Source organism: Cibotium barometz, chromosome 62 (genome assembly GCF_041138505.1).
Source record: "Cibotium barometz isolate CiBa-2024 chromosome 62, ASM4113850v1, whole genome shotgun sequence".
NCBI classification, from domain to species: domain Eukaryota; kingdom Viridiplantae; phylum Streptophyta; class Polypodiopsida; order Cyatheales; family Cibotiaceae; genus Cibotium; species Cibotium barometz.
Window position 1 is genome coordinate 19,780,901 of NC_141107.1, and position 18,869 is coordinate 19,799,769.

The 18,869-nt window shown below is 38.9% G+C and overlaps 1 protein-coding gene across 3 annotated transcripts; it reads left to right on the top strand.

Moving 5' to 3' along the window:
* The first annotated feature begins 1,199 nt into the window (after positions 1–1,199).
* LOC147604221 (uncharacterized) lies at positions 1,200–5,583 on the top strand. 3 transcript variants are annotated; one of them, XR_015265419.1, is made up of 9 exons: positions 1,200–2,207; positions 2,388–2,898; positions 3,006–3,162; positions 3,259–3,349; positions 3,487–3,558; positions 3,637–3,943; positions 4,067–4,331; positions 4,450–4,987; positions 5,042–5,583. XR_015265419.1 is itself a non-coding variant. In XM_086795372.1 (9 exons), the coding sequence occupies exons 1-8, from the start codon at positions 1,308–1,310 to the stop codon at positions 4,535–4,537; spliced, it is 2,391 nt and encodes a 796-aa protein (XP_086651498.1). In that variant the 5' UTR covers positions 1,200–1,307; the 3' UTR covers positions 4,538–4,539; positions 5,238–5,583. The 3 variants fall into 3 exon arrangements, 2 of the variants coding, with proteins under 2 accessions (XP_086651498.1, XP_086651499.1); XM_086795372.1 differs by having other exon boundaries at positions 4,450–4,539; positions 5,238–5,583; XM_086795373.1 differs by having other exon boundaries at positions 2,388–2,772; positions 4,450–4,539; positions 5,238–5,583.
* The last annotated feature ends 13,286 nt before the right edge of the window (positions 5,584–18,869 follow it).

An 18,869-nucleotide genomic window follows, 5' to 3' on the forward strand; every position in this document is an offset into this window, starting at 1 on the left:
TACATTCTCATGTGGTTGGTTAAGAATAAAGGTGGTCAAGACTCCCACAATGCTATGTTTCGATCCTTATTAGATGCTTGAAGATGGCTAAGAGTTTCCTCTTTTGTGAGGTAAAAATGATCAATTGTGAAAAATTGGATTCCGAATTTGCTAACAAGCATGCATGTGATGTGAGGCCCACCAAGTATACTGTGGTAATTATCACACCAACCTAGTAAAATTCTCTTTAAATGGATCAGGATGGGTCCAAACCATCATTTAGTGTAGTAATCTTTCTTGTCAAAATCAAGAATTCATAGTCTAAATTTGACCTCGCTTTTACTTGAAAGGATCTAATTTTGTATAAAACAACAATAACCCTAGCAAATCGCACCATCTTTTAAATATAGGATATCAATTACTTTTGAGGATTTTCTTTACTTTTTATGGCTAGAGAAAAGTTTTTAAAAAAAGAAATGGTTAGACAACCTTGTCCTTGTCAACAAAATTGTGAGAGATATAATGGAAGGGTAAAAGTCGTCCCATTGGATATATTGGTCTATTTGAAGATGCTAGGTGACCTCCCCGCCCTCACAATGAAATTTCACATACATGCACTCGCACACATATAGATGTGGCTTCCTTTATCTTTATACTCAATTTGTATTTTATTTATATTTAGTATCATAATCATCATATATTAACCGATTAAATGTCAAACTTACAAATGGTCCATTTGAAGATGCTAGGTGACCTCCCTTCCTCACAACGAAGTTTCTCCCTTGCAATTGCGCACATATGCATGGTGGTGTTTATCTCTACAGATATTATATATTTTATTTATATTTGGTTTTGTAGGCATCATAAGGACCCATTAAATATCAACTTACAAATGGAGTGGAGTATATTATTGGCAAACTTAGTTTTGCACTCGCATTCGCATGGTGGCCTTTCTCTATATATTTTATTTATATTTAGTTTTGTAAGCATCACATTATATAATTTCAACTTACAAATTATATATTTTCAAGTTACAAATGGTGTGGAGTTATTATTATCTCTATATATTTTATTTATATTTAGTTTTGTAAGCATCATTATATATTTTCAACTTACAAATTATATATTTTCAAGTTACAAATGGTGTGGAGTTATTATGTAGAAATAGAAAGTGTGAGCGCTTTTATGTAAAGGTAAAGAAAGCGTAAAAGCTCAGAGGTGTTTTTCTTCATCGTTTTCACGTTTTCGTGTGGGGCTACCTTCGTAAACTCCACAATCGAAACGCAGAGTTTCTTCACCCCTTCGTCTGCCTGCTTTCCGTCTCCGCCATGGACGAGCTCTCGCCTGCAGATTCCGTTACTCCCTGCCCTTTGCGTTCCCCGCCCTTGGATATGAACCCGCACTGCAAGAACGCTCGGTCTCAGATTGTTCGCGGCCATGGCCATGGCCGTGGCTTCGGCGATGGAGAGTCTCCTCATCAGAATCATGTCGAGGCCTTCTGTGCAGAGACAGAAAGGCAGCCTGCACGGGCCGAAGAATGTCGGCTGCAACAGAGAGAACTTGGCGATGGTTATAATGAAACGGCTTCTCAAGAGCATTGCGAGCCTGTATGTGTAGAGAAAGGGAAACTGGTTGTACGGGGAGAAGAATCTCGGCTGCGGCAGAAGCAGCATGCAGATGGCGAAGGAAACACTGCGTCTCAGAAACCCGACGATCCCCCCTGTGCGGAGAAAAAAAGAGAGGCTGAAGAATGTCGGCAAAAGGAGCAATACGGAGATGGTTATTGCGATGGCGAAACTGATCATCAGAAAGGTAATCTCTCTGCAAGGGCAGAAGAACGGCAGAATCAACAAAAACTGGAGGTAGAGCTTCACTCTAGCCAAGCGGTCATTACCCAGGACATTGTCGCCGAGCCTGAAAAGAAGCAGGTTAGCAACTCGATAGCACAGGGTCCCCAAACCGTAAATGGATTGCTTGATGATGCATCGGCCTTCTCAGGTGAAAACAAAGAAGGAGAGAGTGCGGCCAGGCTTCCCAAGCCGGCATGGCGGAAGCTTGAACCTGAAGCTAGGGTTTCCTTAGAATCAGAGTTTGTCATGGAAGCTGCCTCCTGGCCTACCCTGGCAGAAGCTTGCAACACAAAGCTCTCAGAGGTTCGCAAATCTGCTTCCAGCAAAGAAGCAGCCTCCATGCCATCACCACCTGCAAGGAAGGTTTCTGCAAGCCAGGTATTCCCCTTTTCCCTGCACAATGCAGTTTCATTGTCTGCACCACATGACAGATTTGGCTTGGAATTGCATTCTCGACAGGTGTTACTTTCTTTCTTTATGTCTTTTGTTCCCCTTTCGGTTACTTTTTTGTTCATCTATGAATCAAATATCCCACACTTATGTGCTGAAAATTTGCAGGGATTCTTAACTGAAACCCTAAGGCATTCAAGTGCTCATGTGCACGCTAACTCTTCCTTATCAAGGGAAAAATACAAATCACCTTACATGCGGGGCAGCATCACAGGCAAAGGCAAGCCCAGTTTCCCGGCTTCTGAGAACATACCTTCACCTCCAATGTGGCACCATGTTCCTGTTGCAAATGTGTTGCGTCCAAATCAGTGTTATGGACCTATGGGGATGAAAAGTTTTCCGTCAGCTCTGCACCAGGCTCCTGGTCATGGTCCTTTCCATTATCACAGCGAGGAGGGCATGGCCTCCATTCCAAACAACTCAGTGAGTTGGCGCAACAATATGCGTGCCTATGGCAGGGGGCATCCTGGATGGTACCATCATGGTGGCAATGGTAATGATAACCATGCAGGGTTCTTACCGCCGCATGAACAGCATATAAGCCCCAGGAATGTGTATCCGCCATTTACTCCTTTCATGAATATCAACCCAGCCTACTATAACATTCCAAATTATCAAAGTAATCTTCCCATTTTAACAATACAACTGCATGTCATGTATTCTTTTTGTAATATCAGTCAGACAAAAAGTGTTGCTATCAGTAAGTGGATATTAATGTTGTTGCAGGAGGTAATATATACTATATGCAAGCAGCAGCAACACCAGATTTTAATCATAATATGACATACTTTGGGCCTTCTGGACTGCCAGGAGGGTTCAAGCATCGTCCTGACTCCATGACAATACGACTTATGTTGCAGAAACAAATTGAGTATTACTTCAGGTTTGTAGCTGTTTGCATTTGTTTGGTTTGCCTGTGTGCTGCTGGAGTGTTTGGTCTGGTTGGATGGGTTGATGGTATTTGCTTTTTTCTTTCCAGTACTGAGAATTTGTGCAAAGACATGTATTTGAGATCGAAAATGGATGATGAAGGATTTGTACCAGTGTCTCTGATTGCCAGTTTCAAAAGGGTGAGATTTTTGTCGTTTTTGTCATCAAAGCTTCAAGAATGCCCCCACAACCCACCCCCCCCCCCCCCCCCCGCCCCGCCCCCGCCGGGCCCTGCCCACCCACCCCCTCTCCTCCTTAAATTCTGGTTTGGACTCAGGTACAAGTGCTAACATCTAGTCCCATGCTGATCCTGGAGGCTTTACAGAAGTCATCAGTCTTAGAAGTAAAGGTAAGTCTCTTGTTTAGTGAACATGTGTTTCACTTTGTTTCTCTTGTCCTTGTGATAACAAATCTTTGAAATTCACAGGGTGACAGGATACGCAGGTCTCATGATTGGGGAAGGTGGTTATTGCCTAAAACTTCCTCTTCATGTAGCTCCCAAGCATGTTGCATAGAGAGTGTTGTACCCACAAACCACACAAGCCCAGATAGAGTGAACGAGCAGGTTAATCATGTGTTGGAGAAATTTGGAGAGCATTGTTTTGATGCATCGAGTATGTTGCCAGAGATCAGATTAGATGATGGTGGTCAGAAAAGTTGTGATACTTGTTCTGCACATGGGACAGAAACCAAGAACAGATTAGATGGTGATATTCCTTCTGTATCCTCATCAGGTCAGTTGAGTTCAGCCACCCTAATGGAAAAGCAACTTGCGTGGAATTGTTCTGATCAATCAGGAAACTATCAGGATTCTTCAATAAGTCATGGTCCTTTTGTTAATGGGGATGGTGATGCAGGCATCAATCGAGAGTTCATCAATGCAGAGGGAGACCCTCTTCAATCCTCTATATTGCTGCAATATGGTCCCAGTTCTACAGGCAAAAATGACACTGCCTTTGAACACAACTGCTCAAACACAATCCCACAAAGAGGAATTACTTTGGACTCAGAAACTTTAGCAGAGGAGACAAAACAAAAGAACTTGTCATGCATGACAAATTCTTTTCTCCTGGATGAAGACAGTTGCCCTTCATTTGCAGAGCCAGTTTACTTGTCCAAAAGGTTTATTATTATTATTATTAATTGTCTCACATTGTTGATTTTGGGAGGAGGATGTTTTTTTAGTTGCTTTTTATTTCTAATTTTTTGTTTTCCCATTTTCAACCTGGGGTGATTGCAGCCACAGTAACAACGAGGACCGAGTGGAGGACATAAGGCTCATTACTGTTACTCATGCACAACTAAGCTCTTGCATCGCAGTACCATGAAGGTGGGCAGACTGTTTTGACACCTAAGTCATATTGCTCTGAAACTTAAAGAAAAAAGCTTTGGCCTTGGCCCTTCACATTTATGATATTGAAGAACTGCTATCCTTACACTAATAGCTAGCTACTGACAAGATACTGCACATTGAAGAACTGCTATCCTTACACTAATAGCTAGCTACTGACAAGATACTGTACATTGAATTTTTTTTTCTGGATTCTTACTGCATATCAATTGTTCAGGTTTTCACTTTGTTCGATAAACTTACTGCATGATAATTTCCATAGCGTGGGGACTCTTATGAAAAAACAGGGTTGGTATTGAACATCACATTAGTGTATTTATCGCAGACAAATGAGAACTTGGTTCGGTAATGTGAAACTCACCCTCACATGTGCACACAATGGATATGGTTGCAGCAGACCTGTGCTAGGGATTAAGATTGAGTCTAGGTAGTTGATTTTAACTTACAGGAGACCTGTGCTAGTGACTAAAATTGACTCTAGATAGTTGAGACTAGCTTATTTTGTACCTTTGTGGAAACACTCATTTTGTAAACAAAGTGGATGGTCTGGCAACAGTTTTTGAGACCCTAATGGACACAAGAATTACTTTTAGGTTTGAGTTGGAATTCATATGTGATGCATAATCAAGTATGTTGAATGTGCTTTTACAAGTTTATGTGGCACTATCATGTTTCAGGGAGGGTGCTGCAGAGGAGCTTATGGCTGTATTTGTGAAGGGGCTGCAATATGCAACAAATGAATGTGTCTCTCGCACATTCTTTGACTTACAAGGCCCATTTGTTTCAGGGCAACTCGTGATTGGGTAGAGATTGGTAAGAGATTTTGGAAGCCATATTGGCTAAAGTTGCCAGTCGATGTGTGTATAGCGTGTATAGAGTTGGCGCCTTCGTACTGTACAGTCTCTGTTTTTGGTCTACATTCTATCAGACACATTTTTTGTAACTTCATATCAAGGACATTATTTAAAAGTTTGATTCTGACGTCTATTATTGACATTAGACAAGGAAAACATTTTTGGTCTATGTTTTATGCTTCATTGCAGAGGTATGTTTGATGTCGTCTCTTTCTTTCTTGTGATATTTTGGAACCTGACAGTATTGTCTCGATATCACAACTTAAATCCTCTATAGTGTTTCGACATTGGCAACATGAAAAGATGGTACTTTAGACAGCGTCAATGTAAGTTTGGAGCAAAACTGTATCGATGATGTGAAAATAGTGCATAGCATTGCAGATGTCTTGTGGGATTGCTTATCCTTCTTGTAGGCAGCCAACCTCTTAATGAGGGATAAGATGTTACGGTCATATAAAAACTCCCTCACTGCAATTCACTGGTCCTGTTTATCCTTGTTGCAGGTGGACAGCCTCTCAACGAGGGTTAAGATATTGCGGGCCTAAAAACACTAGCAAATTTACTGTACTGCCATGTGTGGATTGTTTACCCTTGTTGCGAACCGCCACTCTCCCATGCTGTCCTTTCGCTGTAGTTCTCTTGTTTTCTGTAAAGTTGACTTTGGTGTTACCATTACAAGTAGCTAATATCCTCAACTTTAATAAGTTACAAAACATAATCAATGTTTTTAAAGTCTCAATAGTTTTGTAATTATTGCTTTTGATTTATTCTATATGTGTGTGTGTGTGTGTGTGTTTTAGAATGTTAAATTCCAATTGCAAACATCATGGTATTTCTACCAAGTTTCTCCAACTAAAGTGCACATGTCTAATTCAACTTCTTTAATACTTAGGACTAATACAAGATCATATATGTGAGAAAATACTTGGTTACACCTAGAGAAAGCATCTAAACAAACCTAGAAATGTGAGGTGATGTAAATGGAATTTTATTGGATAGTGGGTATTAACTCAATCCACATCATTAGCTCAGCTATTTTTTGAGAATTAATATGGATTAAGGATGTAGTCAAGCCCAATTGCATTAGCTCATGACTTGCAGCCAAGTAAGCATCCCTATTTATTAATTACTTAATAGTATCTATTTTGTATGTGTTATTAAGTGATTAAGTGATGTAATCAATTTCTCTATATACAATCAGTAATCTCTTAATTAGTACTCAGTTAAAATTAGTAAGTGAGCAATTTTGAGATTAACAATGAGAATTTCACGCTTAGTTTTACCTTCATAATCTTTGTTAGTGAGAACTAAGTATCATTAAGTCCAAAATCTTGATGATTTGCCTTCTTTTACAATACTTTCATCGCCAATTAATGGAGAGTTTACCTGTTGCTTTCCATGCTTAAATTGATAGGTTTTTCATAACTCAACATTCAAACAAACAATTCGTTATTTAGATTCCAATTTTGTACCCGAATCAGCACTTGTGTGTTGGGTTAACGTAGGGGGTGAATGCCATCGCCATCCAAGATGGCATGGCATTCTCTGACTATGAGCAAGATTGCATTTGTGGATCGCTTTCAAATAGTGCTCTAATTTAACTGGTATTTTGCATATCTTAATTTTCTTAGTAGCTCTTGTGCCCACTAATTGCCATCCATTGGTTCAGGTTCTAGCTCTACTTAGGCTTTGCTAGCGTTGGGCTTCTTCAAGCCTTCTCTTCTCCTTGATGGGGTTTGGATAATCAGCCAAGAGAAATGATCTAAGTCAATAGGATCCATTTCCTCAAAACATTGGCCTAGGTTGCAATTCTTCAATGTCGTCACTTTTAGAAGAGGATGATGCATCAGACTTTGCTTTTTTTTAAGAGCTTGGAGCCACTCTGTGTATGGTAACTTTGTCATCATCTTTCCAACGTGTTTTAAGAGATGCTTTTTTTGCCACTTGTGGTGCGCATGTTTGTTGTTTTTCACAAGTTAACCTAGTATTGAGGTAGACACCATTGCTTTAAAAAAATAATGTTTTTTAAAACCCTTAAAATTAAAAGCAATGATTAGGGTTAACCGGGATTTGGACTTGAAAATCACTAAAAATGTTGGGATAGTTATAAATGTGTAAATTTAAAAATCACTAAAAATTGTACTAAAATCACATATTTACAATGCCTAGGGACTGTCCACGTTATACCTAAGGGCCCAAAAACTAGAATGAGCTAATTTCCTAGTCTATCTATATATATATATATATATATATGCTACTAACGTTTGACATATTGTAAACTTGGTAATTATGGAATAATCAACATTACATAAGTTGACATAAGTTGTAAACTCAATGATATCCCAAAATCGTTACATGAAGCACATTGGACGGATACAAAAAGATGTAGTTGTACACCTAGAGCAATGTTAACGAGTGTGGTTAATATACCCTCCTCCTTAATTGTGGTTCCATCCTAGGAATTGTTGTAGTCACGGCCAGGTGGACACCGTGTAGAGCCCATTCAAAGGTTCGGGAAAAGATATGTTTGCCTTTAACTAGTACTTAGATATGTTGGCCTCTAACTAGTACTTGTTAAATTTCTAAAAAGACCTTCTCAAATACTAAATTTTTTTAAGATTTTGTTATATTTAGATTTCAGTATAAAAAAAGCTAGTACAATTTACTCTTCAATTCATGATGCTCAGTAAAATGGTTGTATGGTAATAATTCTATGGGTTGTATGCTAAGTAAAATGGTTGTATGGTAATAATTCTATGGGTTGGAACTTGGGAACGATTGCACCTGCTGAGGTAGAGCCCAAAGGACTGGCGGCGCAGTCCCTTGCGGGTGGTTTTCGTCCCTGCGGCCTCTCCCATTCTGCTTTTTCCTACACATTGTGGTTCTATGTCTCATGGTTAAGGCGGAGGAGGTATCCTGCAGATAATTTGAAGCTCTAGCTTGTCAGAGAGGAAATCCCTATCTATGGGTTGTCAGAGAGAAAATCCCTTTCTATGGGTTGTTGGAGAGGAAATCACTCTTTATGAGTTTTGGCTGTACAGGATTTTGTTGGTGAGGGTGTCAATGGCATCTCTGAATGTGCAAACCTCCATCCCATGAGGAGCTTGGGTAGATAAATCTCTGCCCTATGAAGTCCTGAGCAACTAGCCAATACCTGCCTCCAAATGTGGGTCTTTTCCCCCTTCTTCCTCTTGTGCCCTCAAGAAGTTCTCTCACGTTGTTTCCACTCAAATTTGGAGGGGTGTGCCTAATTACCTAGCTGAGCTAGAATTTTTTGCTTGCCTTTAATGGCACATGGCTCAATCGCAGATCTTGTTTGGAAATCATTAAAATTTATGACAAAACAATGAAAGTTTTTTTTTTGATATTGAGGTATAGATTATAGAGACATGAAAATGCATAAATACAAGACATCTTTGCAATTCAGCTAGCACATTATCTAAGAAGAAGGCACAATGATGAATATTAATTTCATAGTCATTATAAAGAGCATTAAAAAAACAAAACCTATAATGTTTGAACCATAGTCCATCCTCAAGAAACACGATGAGCTAAATGTCACAAGTAAATATTAAGACCCAGATATAACATGCAATACAAATGTTCAGGTATATAATAAAGTTAATGAGCGAGGTAAAACATGTCCTCAAGAAACATGATGAGGCAAGTGTGACAAGTAAATAATGAGACCAAAATGTAACATGCAGTAAGCATGATCAATAAATGGTAAAGTCAATGAGCAAAGTCATTATGATTCCTTTGCCAAGTCACCTATGAAGGTCAATCTACGTCTTTCCTTCTTCTTTGGGTCATTATGAAAGCCTGTATGATGCCTCTTCATGAATGAAGCCATCTCATCTGCATAACAGGCAGCAACACACTATAACCCATTGCTAAAGGACTCTCGTGGTCCACTAAATGCTTGTGTGATTGCTACTCATGCATTTAAGGCACTCATTTTCTTCTTTGCTTCAACCTTTATAGAATCTTTTCATTGGCATATACCAGCTACTTATCTCATCAAACATAAAATCATACTTCATTTTACCATCCCTACGTAGACAAACAAACTTTTCCAACATGCACAATAGGGATGTTGATGTATCGTCATTTGTTTCTACAAAACTTGGTTTTTCAAATCTCTTAATTCTCTGAACCACTCACCATGGCTGGTCATGTGGTTAGAGGTACCCGAATCAACATACAATATACATCTCCTGAATTCAATGCATTTGTAGTCGTGGAACTAAGCATATGCTACATCACAGAAAATGGCTCTTCTATCTTCAACCTAGTGTTGTTGCAACTTCCACTTTTTATGTTATTTTGCTTTTTATACTATATGCCCTTGTTTGCCATATTAATAGCACTCCATGCTATTTCTACTCTGATTTCTTTGCTATGCTACCTTAGCCTCTTTGGATCCCTTTGCTTGTAGAGTAACCCCTTTCACCTATTTATGAATTGGAATTTTTTTGTTATTGTCCATGATTTCTATTTACATATCGGTCTGCACCTTAGCCTCTAGATGAAGGTTTGCCTCTACCTCTACATGTGGCTATTTTAAAGGCATGCTTCTTATATATTATTGGAGGATGACTTATTCCCGACATTCATCTCCTCATCAATCAAGTTTTTGAAATTCTTTCGAGTTCAAATAGGATGTTCGAAACTAATCGTGGTCTTTTTCGAGCCCATCCAAAGTGACCAACACCACCAAGTTGTCGTCATCATTAATTAGTGCTCCAATAGAGACAAGGGTAATTGCAAGTTCTTTAATCTTCAACGAGTAATCACTGATACATAGGTTGTTCCTTTACATATTATGCAGCTCTTTCTTTAACTATATCTTCCTAGCTATTCAAGTCAAGAGCTTACCTTAGCCTTGCCGAAGCATCTGCCGTTGGGACTTGCCTTAGAGCCATCCATACAACTTCCTTATGTGGGTGCACTAGCTCGTCTATCACGCCCTCACTCCACTGTCACACCAAAAGGCTCCTTGATGGGGTGAAGGGATAGCTCTCTATGCCTAGATGGAGGCTAAAAGAGATGGTTCTTCACGAGATGGTTCTCTTTCATAAAAGTCGAGGGAAGGGAAATTGACGTAAGTTGAAAACCTATCTTCCGACTAAACTTTTCATAAGTGACTAGTTTTCACATTAGACCAACTAAACTTATATTTAAAATGGTATTGTCTCTATAACTAGAATTAAGCAAGTATATACACAAAGTCCATAGACTTTCCCTATTTGACATTAAGCACAGGGTAAGGCCGCTTTATATATTCCAGCACTGTCTTACAAAATATAAGTACTTGTTCGAGTAGGTAAGATGAAAATGTGCCTTATGGTAGGTCAGTCGAGTGAAGCCATATTAATCTACAAAGTGGTTAACATACCCCCCTTCTTAAGCCATGTTAACCTACAAAGTGGTTAACATGCCCCCTTCCTAATGGACTTCGTTCTTGCATTACCCAAGTAAGTCGGTGGTGAAACTCTAATGTTGACAAGGTGGAAAGTATGGATGGTTAGGATACAACAGAAAGGTGAAATAGAAGGTTAAGTGGTATGATTTGGGACCAATCTGTGGCCCGATGCAGGGCAAGCTGTTAAGAAGCTTGTAGCTCAAGTGGCAGGAAGCGTGTCGAGGCACAACATGGAAGGTGATAGGTGATGTAGAAGTTCTTCATGCTAGGCCTCTTTGGTAGTTGCAGAAGTGGCATGGATGCTTCAAAATTAGGTAGTTGGTAGAAGCATTCCACATCCTGATTGGTAGAATGAGTGCCAGGACCACCATGGAATGATTCGCATGGGGAGATGTTGGTCCAGATCTTCATGACACAACATGAGAGTATGTCCCAATCTCTTGGTGTGATGCTGAGAGATGAGGCTTCTCTTTGTGGCAAAAAAATCACTAGGGCAAGGTTGTGTTGGTGATAAATTAGAGTCTAAGCAAAGGTTATATGCATTGAAGCTCTTCGAGGGTACAAGCAAGGTCGAGGGTTCTCCAATGGGTCAAGCTTGCACCTACCATGGTTCGTCCATCTAGAGATGTACACAGAGGATTGGTGTTGACGAGGTTAGTTGTAAGTGCATGTGTTTATGTGTGCTGTGGGATGATGCAAGAGTGAAAAAAATGTGACGTGCATAGTGAAATATATAGGTGGCGTGCATGGGAAACGGGTGAAAGGTGTTCCCTTGTGTGTGCACTTCTCCAACACGAGGACTTCTCTAATTTGAATTCTTACTTGACATCCCTTTTCTTTGGAGAATCAAGGTTATTACATTGTTTGAGGTTGTTGGATTGGAGATCAAGGTAGCAACATACACATAGATGTAGCAAGTAAGGAGAGATAGATAGAAGTGCAACACTCAAAGTAGATTGACGAGAATGAGCAAAGTACAAGTGAAGTGACATTATAATGTCACTTACACATGCTCATAACCTCCTAAAGTGAAAAAAGGTGCCGCGATCCATTATTAGCTACCTACATCCACACATCACTACATATAAATGGTTACAAATACCCCCTATAGTGATGATGTGAACATGTGGCTGATCAATCCCCAAATAGAAATAAGCCCAAAGCTTTGTGAAAAGTTTTAAACTTCTTTAGTGAGAGAGCCTTCGTGAACATATCTACCACATTCCCCTATAGAGACTTAAGCCATGCTAATATCTCCTGCAATGAGACTCTTTGTGGCATAATGCTAATGCACCTCTATGTGCTTTGTGCAAGCATGAAAGAATGGGTTCCTCGTTGTGCAATGACTACTAATGCACTTTGGTTGTTGTCACTAAAGATGGAGGTGGGGGGACTACTATTAACACCAAGATCTTCCAAAAGGTGATTGAGCCATACGCACTACAAAGTCATTGTAAAAGCCATCTTGTACTCAGTTTTATAGCTTGAAGTGTCCACTGCTAGTTGTTTTTTGTTAAGCCATGATATACATGAATCACCAAGATAAAAGAAAAAGCGACTAGTGAAAACTCGTGTGTCATAACATCCAGCCCAATCGGAGTCACTAAAAGCATGCAGTTGAACATCACCCCCCTAGCATGCAGTTGAATATCACCCCCGTAGCATGCAGCTGAATATCACCCCCCTAGCATGCAGCTGAATATCACCCCCCTTAGCATGTAGTTGAATATCACCCCCCTAAGCATCCATCCCAATCGGAGTCACTAAAATCATGCAGTTGAATATCACCCCTCCACCATAGAATAGGCAAAGGGAATGAGTGCCTTATAACTATCCGAGTACTGCTTACTTTCGGCATTGTGCATAAATCTGCTCAACTGGGTGACCCCAAACTAAATGTTTGGCCTTATATTATATAGATAGATGAGGCACCCAACAACTTGTTTATGATGCATCAAATGTTCACCTACATCCTAGACACTAAGCCTAGCACCTATCTCTACTGGTGTAGCAACATGCTTACAATCTTCAAGACTAAACTATGTAAGTAGCCTTTGTATGTGTACTTTGATTACAACGTCATAATATTATCATTACTCTACATAAACTGTATGCTCAAATAATAATTGCAATGAGTCTAAATCTATCATCTAAAATGACACATGTAATTCAACCTTAAAGGCTGAAATCTTCTTGTCATTAGGGATTACGAGCAACATGTCATCAACATATAAAGCGATGACTAGAAAAACAATCTTTACTCCTCTTTACATAGAGGGTACTCTCAATTGGACTTTTACAAAGCCATTTGCAATCAAGTACGTGTCTATCTTCTCATGCCATGCTATGGGGCTTGCTTTTAAGGTCATGTAAAGCTTTTCTTAACCTTCATGCGTTAGACTCCTGTCCCTTCTCAACAAAACCGTGAGGATGAGATACATAAGACTCCTCATGCAAGTCACCATTTAAGAAGGCCGTCTTGATATCCAATTGATGTATATTCTTAACCATGATGTGCTGCTAATGCAATAATACACTTGATTGTAGTCATACGAGATGTGGGTGCAAGGGTCTTATCATAATCTATGCCCTCCTCCTAAGCATAATCCTTTGCAGTAAGCCTTACCTTGTAGAGCGGTCAAACACTACCATCAACTTTACGCTTAAGCTTATAAACCCACTTTATACCAATGGCATTTTTACCAAAAGGCAAATCTACTAAATGCCAAGTGTCATTTTTGAGGATTCAGTCGTACTCATCCTACATGGCCTACATCATCCAATGATCATTTTCTTATGTTTCCTCAAAGGAAATAGGTTTCTAATCATTGCATATACTGGCAATGAGGGCATCATCCACAAAAGAATAAGATGCATGATAAGAACCTACTAGGTAAAGGAGTAGCGAGTTTGCTATCCCACAATGTCTGCCCCAACCATTTTGGCTTACTCTTAGATGCCTGTATGGCTGCCCTTTCCTTATCCACTGCATCATCCACTATTAACTCATTGATAGGCCGATCTATGGGCTGAAATTCAAGTTGATTTTTAGTTTGTATGGGCTAATTTGTAGCACCTTGTTGAGCATTCATTTGCTCCACATATGGCTGCCCGCCGCCATTGTCTAAAGGTAGGTGTGTATCGAAGATGTCATGTGAGCATACATTTTGTTCTTTTTTTTTCATAAAAGCATGGGCTGAACTGAATTTTAAACAAAGATAACATCTCTACTCACCAAAATCCACTTTGTGGCCAGATGGTAAAGTCTATACCCCTTGTATTTTGAGCTATATTCTAGAAAATGCATTTTACTACCTTATCATTGAGCTTATTGCATTGTTGCTGAGATACAAAAGCATAAGCAAGGTAACCAAAAACACATAAATGAGCCACATAGGGCTTCCTAGTATTCTGAGCTTCATAAGGGGTAATTGTTTACAAGGCCTTAGTGGGGCATCTATTTAGCACATAAGTGGCACACATAACTGCCTCCAACAAAAAAACATGAGCTAAATCTTGGCCTTTAACCATACAACCTTCCATCTCTATGAGAGATATGTTATTCCTCTCTCAGCCATACCATTTTACTGAGGTGTGTAAGGTACTGTGCATAAATGTTATATGCCTCTTTCACCCATTTATACATGAAACTCCTTTGAATATACTCCCCCCCTCAATCTGTACGAAAGAGTGCCAACTTTACATATAGACATATTTTCAGCCATGGAAACAAAGTGTCTAAAGCATGTAAAAACCTCCGGCTTTGTTTTCAATGCACCTAGGTGTGTCTAGAGTAGTTATAAATAAAAGTCACAAAGTGGAGACATCACCTGATCGATGGTGTTCTCATAGCAGGACCACATACATCACTATATATAAGTTATAATTAAGTGACCAAAGCAGGCATGCTATAACTTTGCTTTTGCAACATCACTCATAGCACATTTGGCAATATAACTAAATAAGCATTATGTGCCAATCTCTCATACATGTTTAATTTGTTAAGCCTATGGCTTAGAGTACCAAATATACCACACTGATGCCTCATCACTCTGGTCATGAAATGTACACCTATCATTGACAAATTTGACTACTAGGTTAGCCCAGCAACAATTGGCAAAGAATAGCAATGGTAGAGACTGCGCTTTTTAATACTTGACACAAACAAGTCTTTTTTGAGAGAGTGATTATCCCACCATTTCCAGTAGTGAGAAAAACCTTACCAACTCCTTTCACTTTCATTGGATATAAGGAGTTGTTTACAAATGTGACTATAGACTCAAGGGAGGAAAATAAATCGCATTGAGAAGTAATGTGCTCGCTAGCATCATTATCAAAATGCCAGACATGCTGATCATTGACATGCTCAAGGGAGGAAAATAAATCGCGTTGAGAAGTAATGTGCTTTCTAGCATCACTATCAAAATACCAGACATGCTGTGATCACTAACATGCATACATCATGGATAGAAGGGTCATATTTGCAATGCACAATGAATGCCCAATCATCCTATGCATAGTTTGCCTTATTTTTAGAACTTGATGCATTGGCCAGACAACCATTATTGTTAGTGGCCTCAGCCCTAACAGAGAACCTAACAAGGAGCTCCGGTGCAAGAGAAGCGAAAACATAGAAAAAAGAAAGAGAAGGAAGAAGAAATAGAGATTTCCCTTGTAGCTTCTTTCTCACCAAACATCCATAGTCTTGAATGCTCATACAAAAATATCATAAGGTAGATGATGGCCTAAGGTAGGTGAAGGGTGATTGTTAAGGGTAGGTGAATGTTTATGGCGGCTAAGGGTGGTTCACATGGAGTGTGCGCACATGAGCTAACACTTAGCACACCTGGCGGGTCAGATTCCCAATCTGACAACTCGAACCCACAAGTACAAGGTCATGCAAGTGTCATGCAAACAACATGTAGCTAGTGCAAGTACAGTGCACCCATTTTATGGCAACATGCAAGGGATGGGAACCCATCAAATACAATGCCATCCACCCATGATCATATAAAATGAAAGCATAAAACCATGTTTCCACAAGTATGTCCACACTCCACTGGCACGGAGTAGAGACGGGGAGGCATGGCATTGCCCATTAGAAAGATCTGTTGATGAAGCTTCAGCATTTGTTACATGATGATGTATCCCAAATGGCACAACGCCTCGAGCTCAAATCGATGAACATGGCACATCATCTCCAAATAAATCTGCTAAATACCTCAAGCTTATCCTTAACGGAAGTATCCTGAATACATCATTGCCATTTCAACCTACAAGTAACTAATCTTTAACACAGATCGCAACTATCCTAAACTACCTACAGGTATTGCAGGTAGTATTATTAATAATGACTACTAAATGCATTCAAGATGGCTCTGCTACTAGTAGATCACTGATGACAAAGGAAACTTGCAAAGTGTATGAAAAATGGCAAAGTGTTAGTGTAGAAATGTTACTAGTAAGAATATAGAAATCGATGATGATGTTAACAATGATGTTGAAGTTGTTGACGGCTCTTAAGACACATTATATTTTCTTACTGGGACCGTTTCTTTCTCATTTAACACTAAAAACACAACATATTTTTTATTTGATTTGTAGAAACTTTATATCCCTTCTTAATAATTTTATATTCTTTTTAGATTTGTGAAGATACCTTTCTACTAAATAGACAGATTAGGAATTGTAGAGATGTAAAAAAACACAACAAATCAACATAAATGTAAAAAAGGGGTTGATTTTCTTCTTCTTCTTCACTCCCCTTATAGATCTTATCTACTCAATATTAGCTTATTGATAACATCTTTTATGCAACCTATTGATTTTGAGACAATATACATTTATTATGGAAAAATATTCATGCCCACATTTTTTATAATTTTTTGCTAGTGACATTAGTAAGATGTTTACATAGAAGACTAATGAGCCTATAATTCATGCCCACATATTTTTTAATTTTTTGCTCATGACTCATCAGTAAGATGTTTACATAGAAGACTAATGAACCTATAGCATGTGGCCCTTAGTGTCTTGCATATTGTCTCCTGGGTCATAAGAGAATTCTATCTTTCTCTTAGGACACATACTTCTCTTCATCACCAGCTTTTTCTACATATCCCTCTCTCTAGATTGACTTTTCTCCCCTTTAACATTCTAATGACATGCAGTGAAGGGAATGAGGAAGTGAATGAAAGGGATTTGCCAACAACGAGGTATCTGAGAAAGCCGCCAACATGCATCTGAGGAAGCCACCAATGCCCAGGTGTGCGATTCATTTGTTGCAATTTAGGGTTTCATAAAAAGAAAAAAGAAAACCCAGAAACAAATCGTGCGCGCTGGGAGGAAGCCGCCAACGCCCAGGTGCGATTCATTTATCGCATTTTAGGGTTTTAGAAAATGAAAAAAAAGCCCAAAAATAGGCCGTGCCTTCATTAATCCTTGCTGACCATTAATCTTGAAAAAAAATGGAAAAACAATCCCAAAAATAAGCCATGTCGACACAGCCTGTTTTTGGGCATTTGTTTTCATTTGTTTGCAAGGATTAATGAAGGATATTTTTTCCATTTGTTTTTTTTTCATGTGTTTAGGGTTTTAGACTTTTGGTATGGAACCAAAGAGATAAAGATGAATCTTGCTATTTAGGGTTTCAGACGTTAATCTTGCAAACAAATGAAAAAAAAAGCCTAGAAACATAGTTGTGAATGATATTCACATCGAGAATAGCAGTAAGCTTCTCGAATTACACCATGTTTGTAAAAGGAAGCAAAAAGCAACAAAAACGATGGTAAGCGAAAGAAAGAGAGCAAGAGCAAGATGACAATAAACTTTGCGAATGAAAAAGTGATTTGTGAAAAATGCAAGTTTTGATAATAGAGATGTAGGGTTTGGCGTAAAACATTTAAACGGAAGAAAATGAGACACACAATTTCATGATGAATGGAATGATGGTGCACACAACTCAATGCAACAGGGTAGCTAAGAGAAATGATGCAAAGGCCACCCATGATACAATAATAATAACCCAATTGCCTTGCACACTAGCCAATGCATGAGTATACATGGACATGGACACATTTCATATGAGTGGTATGACAAAAATAGGGCACACTAGCACATGCACTGGTTCTGGTAGCATTCCAAAATCGGGCTTCAATCTGAATCCATTTACAGGCTTTAGCAATTTTACATCATATAATGATATTAATTGGAATGTTTTGGTGTCAAGCTTTGCAGATATCCAGTATGGGCTTGTCCACGTAACTTGATTTTACCCGGATGTGGACCCATTCTCGAATCACCTACATCAAAACTTTTGAATTTAGCATTTCTATCCACAAAAAACTTATGTTGATTCTGGATGACATTAACATTTTAGTTGCTCCAGAGCTTGTTTTCTCCCAACGCTAGCAAATGTGTGACTGATTCTTTCTGGTGATAATCTATGAGTCTCACTACCAACTTGAAACTAGGAATTATAAATTCCATTGGTACTACCACTTACAAACCATAAACCAATGAGAAGGGAGTACTTCCATTTTTCACTTTATATGTTGTTCTAAATGCCCATAGTGCTAAATATAGCTTTTGATCCCAATCTGTTCTATTCTCATTCACAATCTTCTTTAAGATTCACTGCAATACCTGATTGGTGGATTCAGCTTGACCATTGGCTTATAGATAATACATTGTGGAATTTTTATGAATAATCATGTGATATTCAGTTAGACTCCAAAAACTTGGTTCAAAAAATGTCCACTTTGATCACTAACCATTTTTATTGGGCAACCAAACCTAGTCATAATCATTTCATTAATCATTTCATTAAAAATTTGCTCAGATACAGCTGTGTTATCTCTAAGAGCCTTAGCTTCCACCCATTTAGTCTAATAACAATATATACTTGTTACCGATTCTCAGAGTTGGTGGTTGGAAAGGACCCACAAAATCTAACCCCTCTTTTGAAATGGTTCAAGTGGAAACCCCGGATTGTGTGGCATTATATTTGCTGCATTTGGTTGTCTTAATCT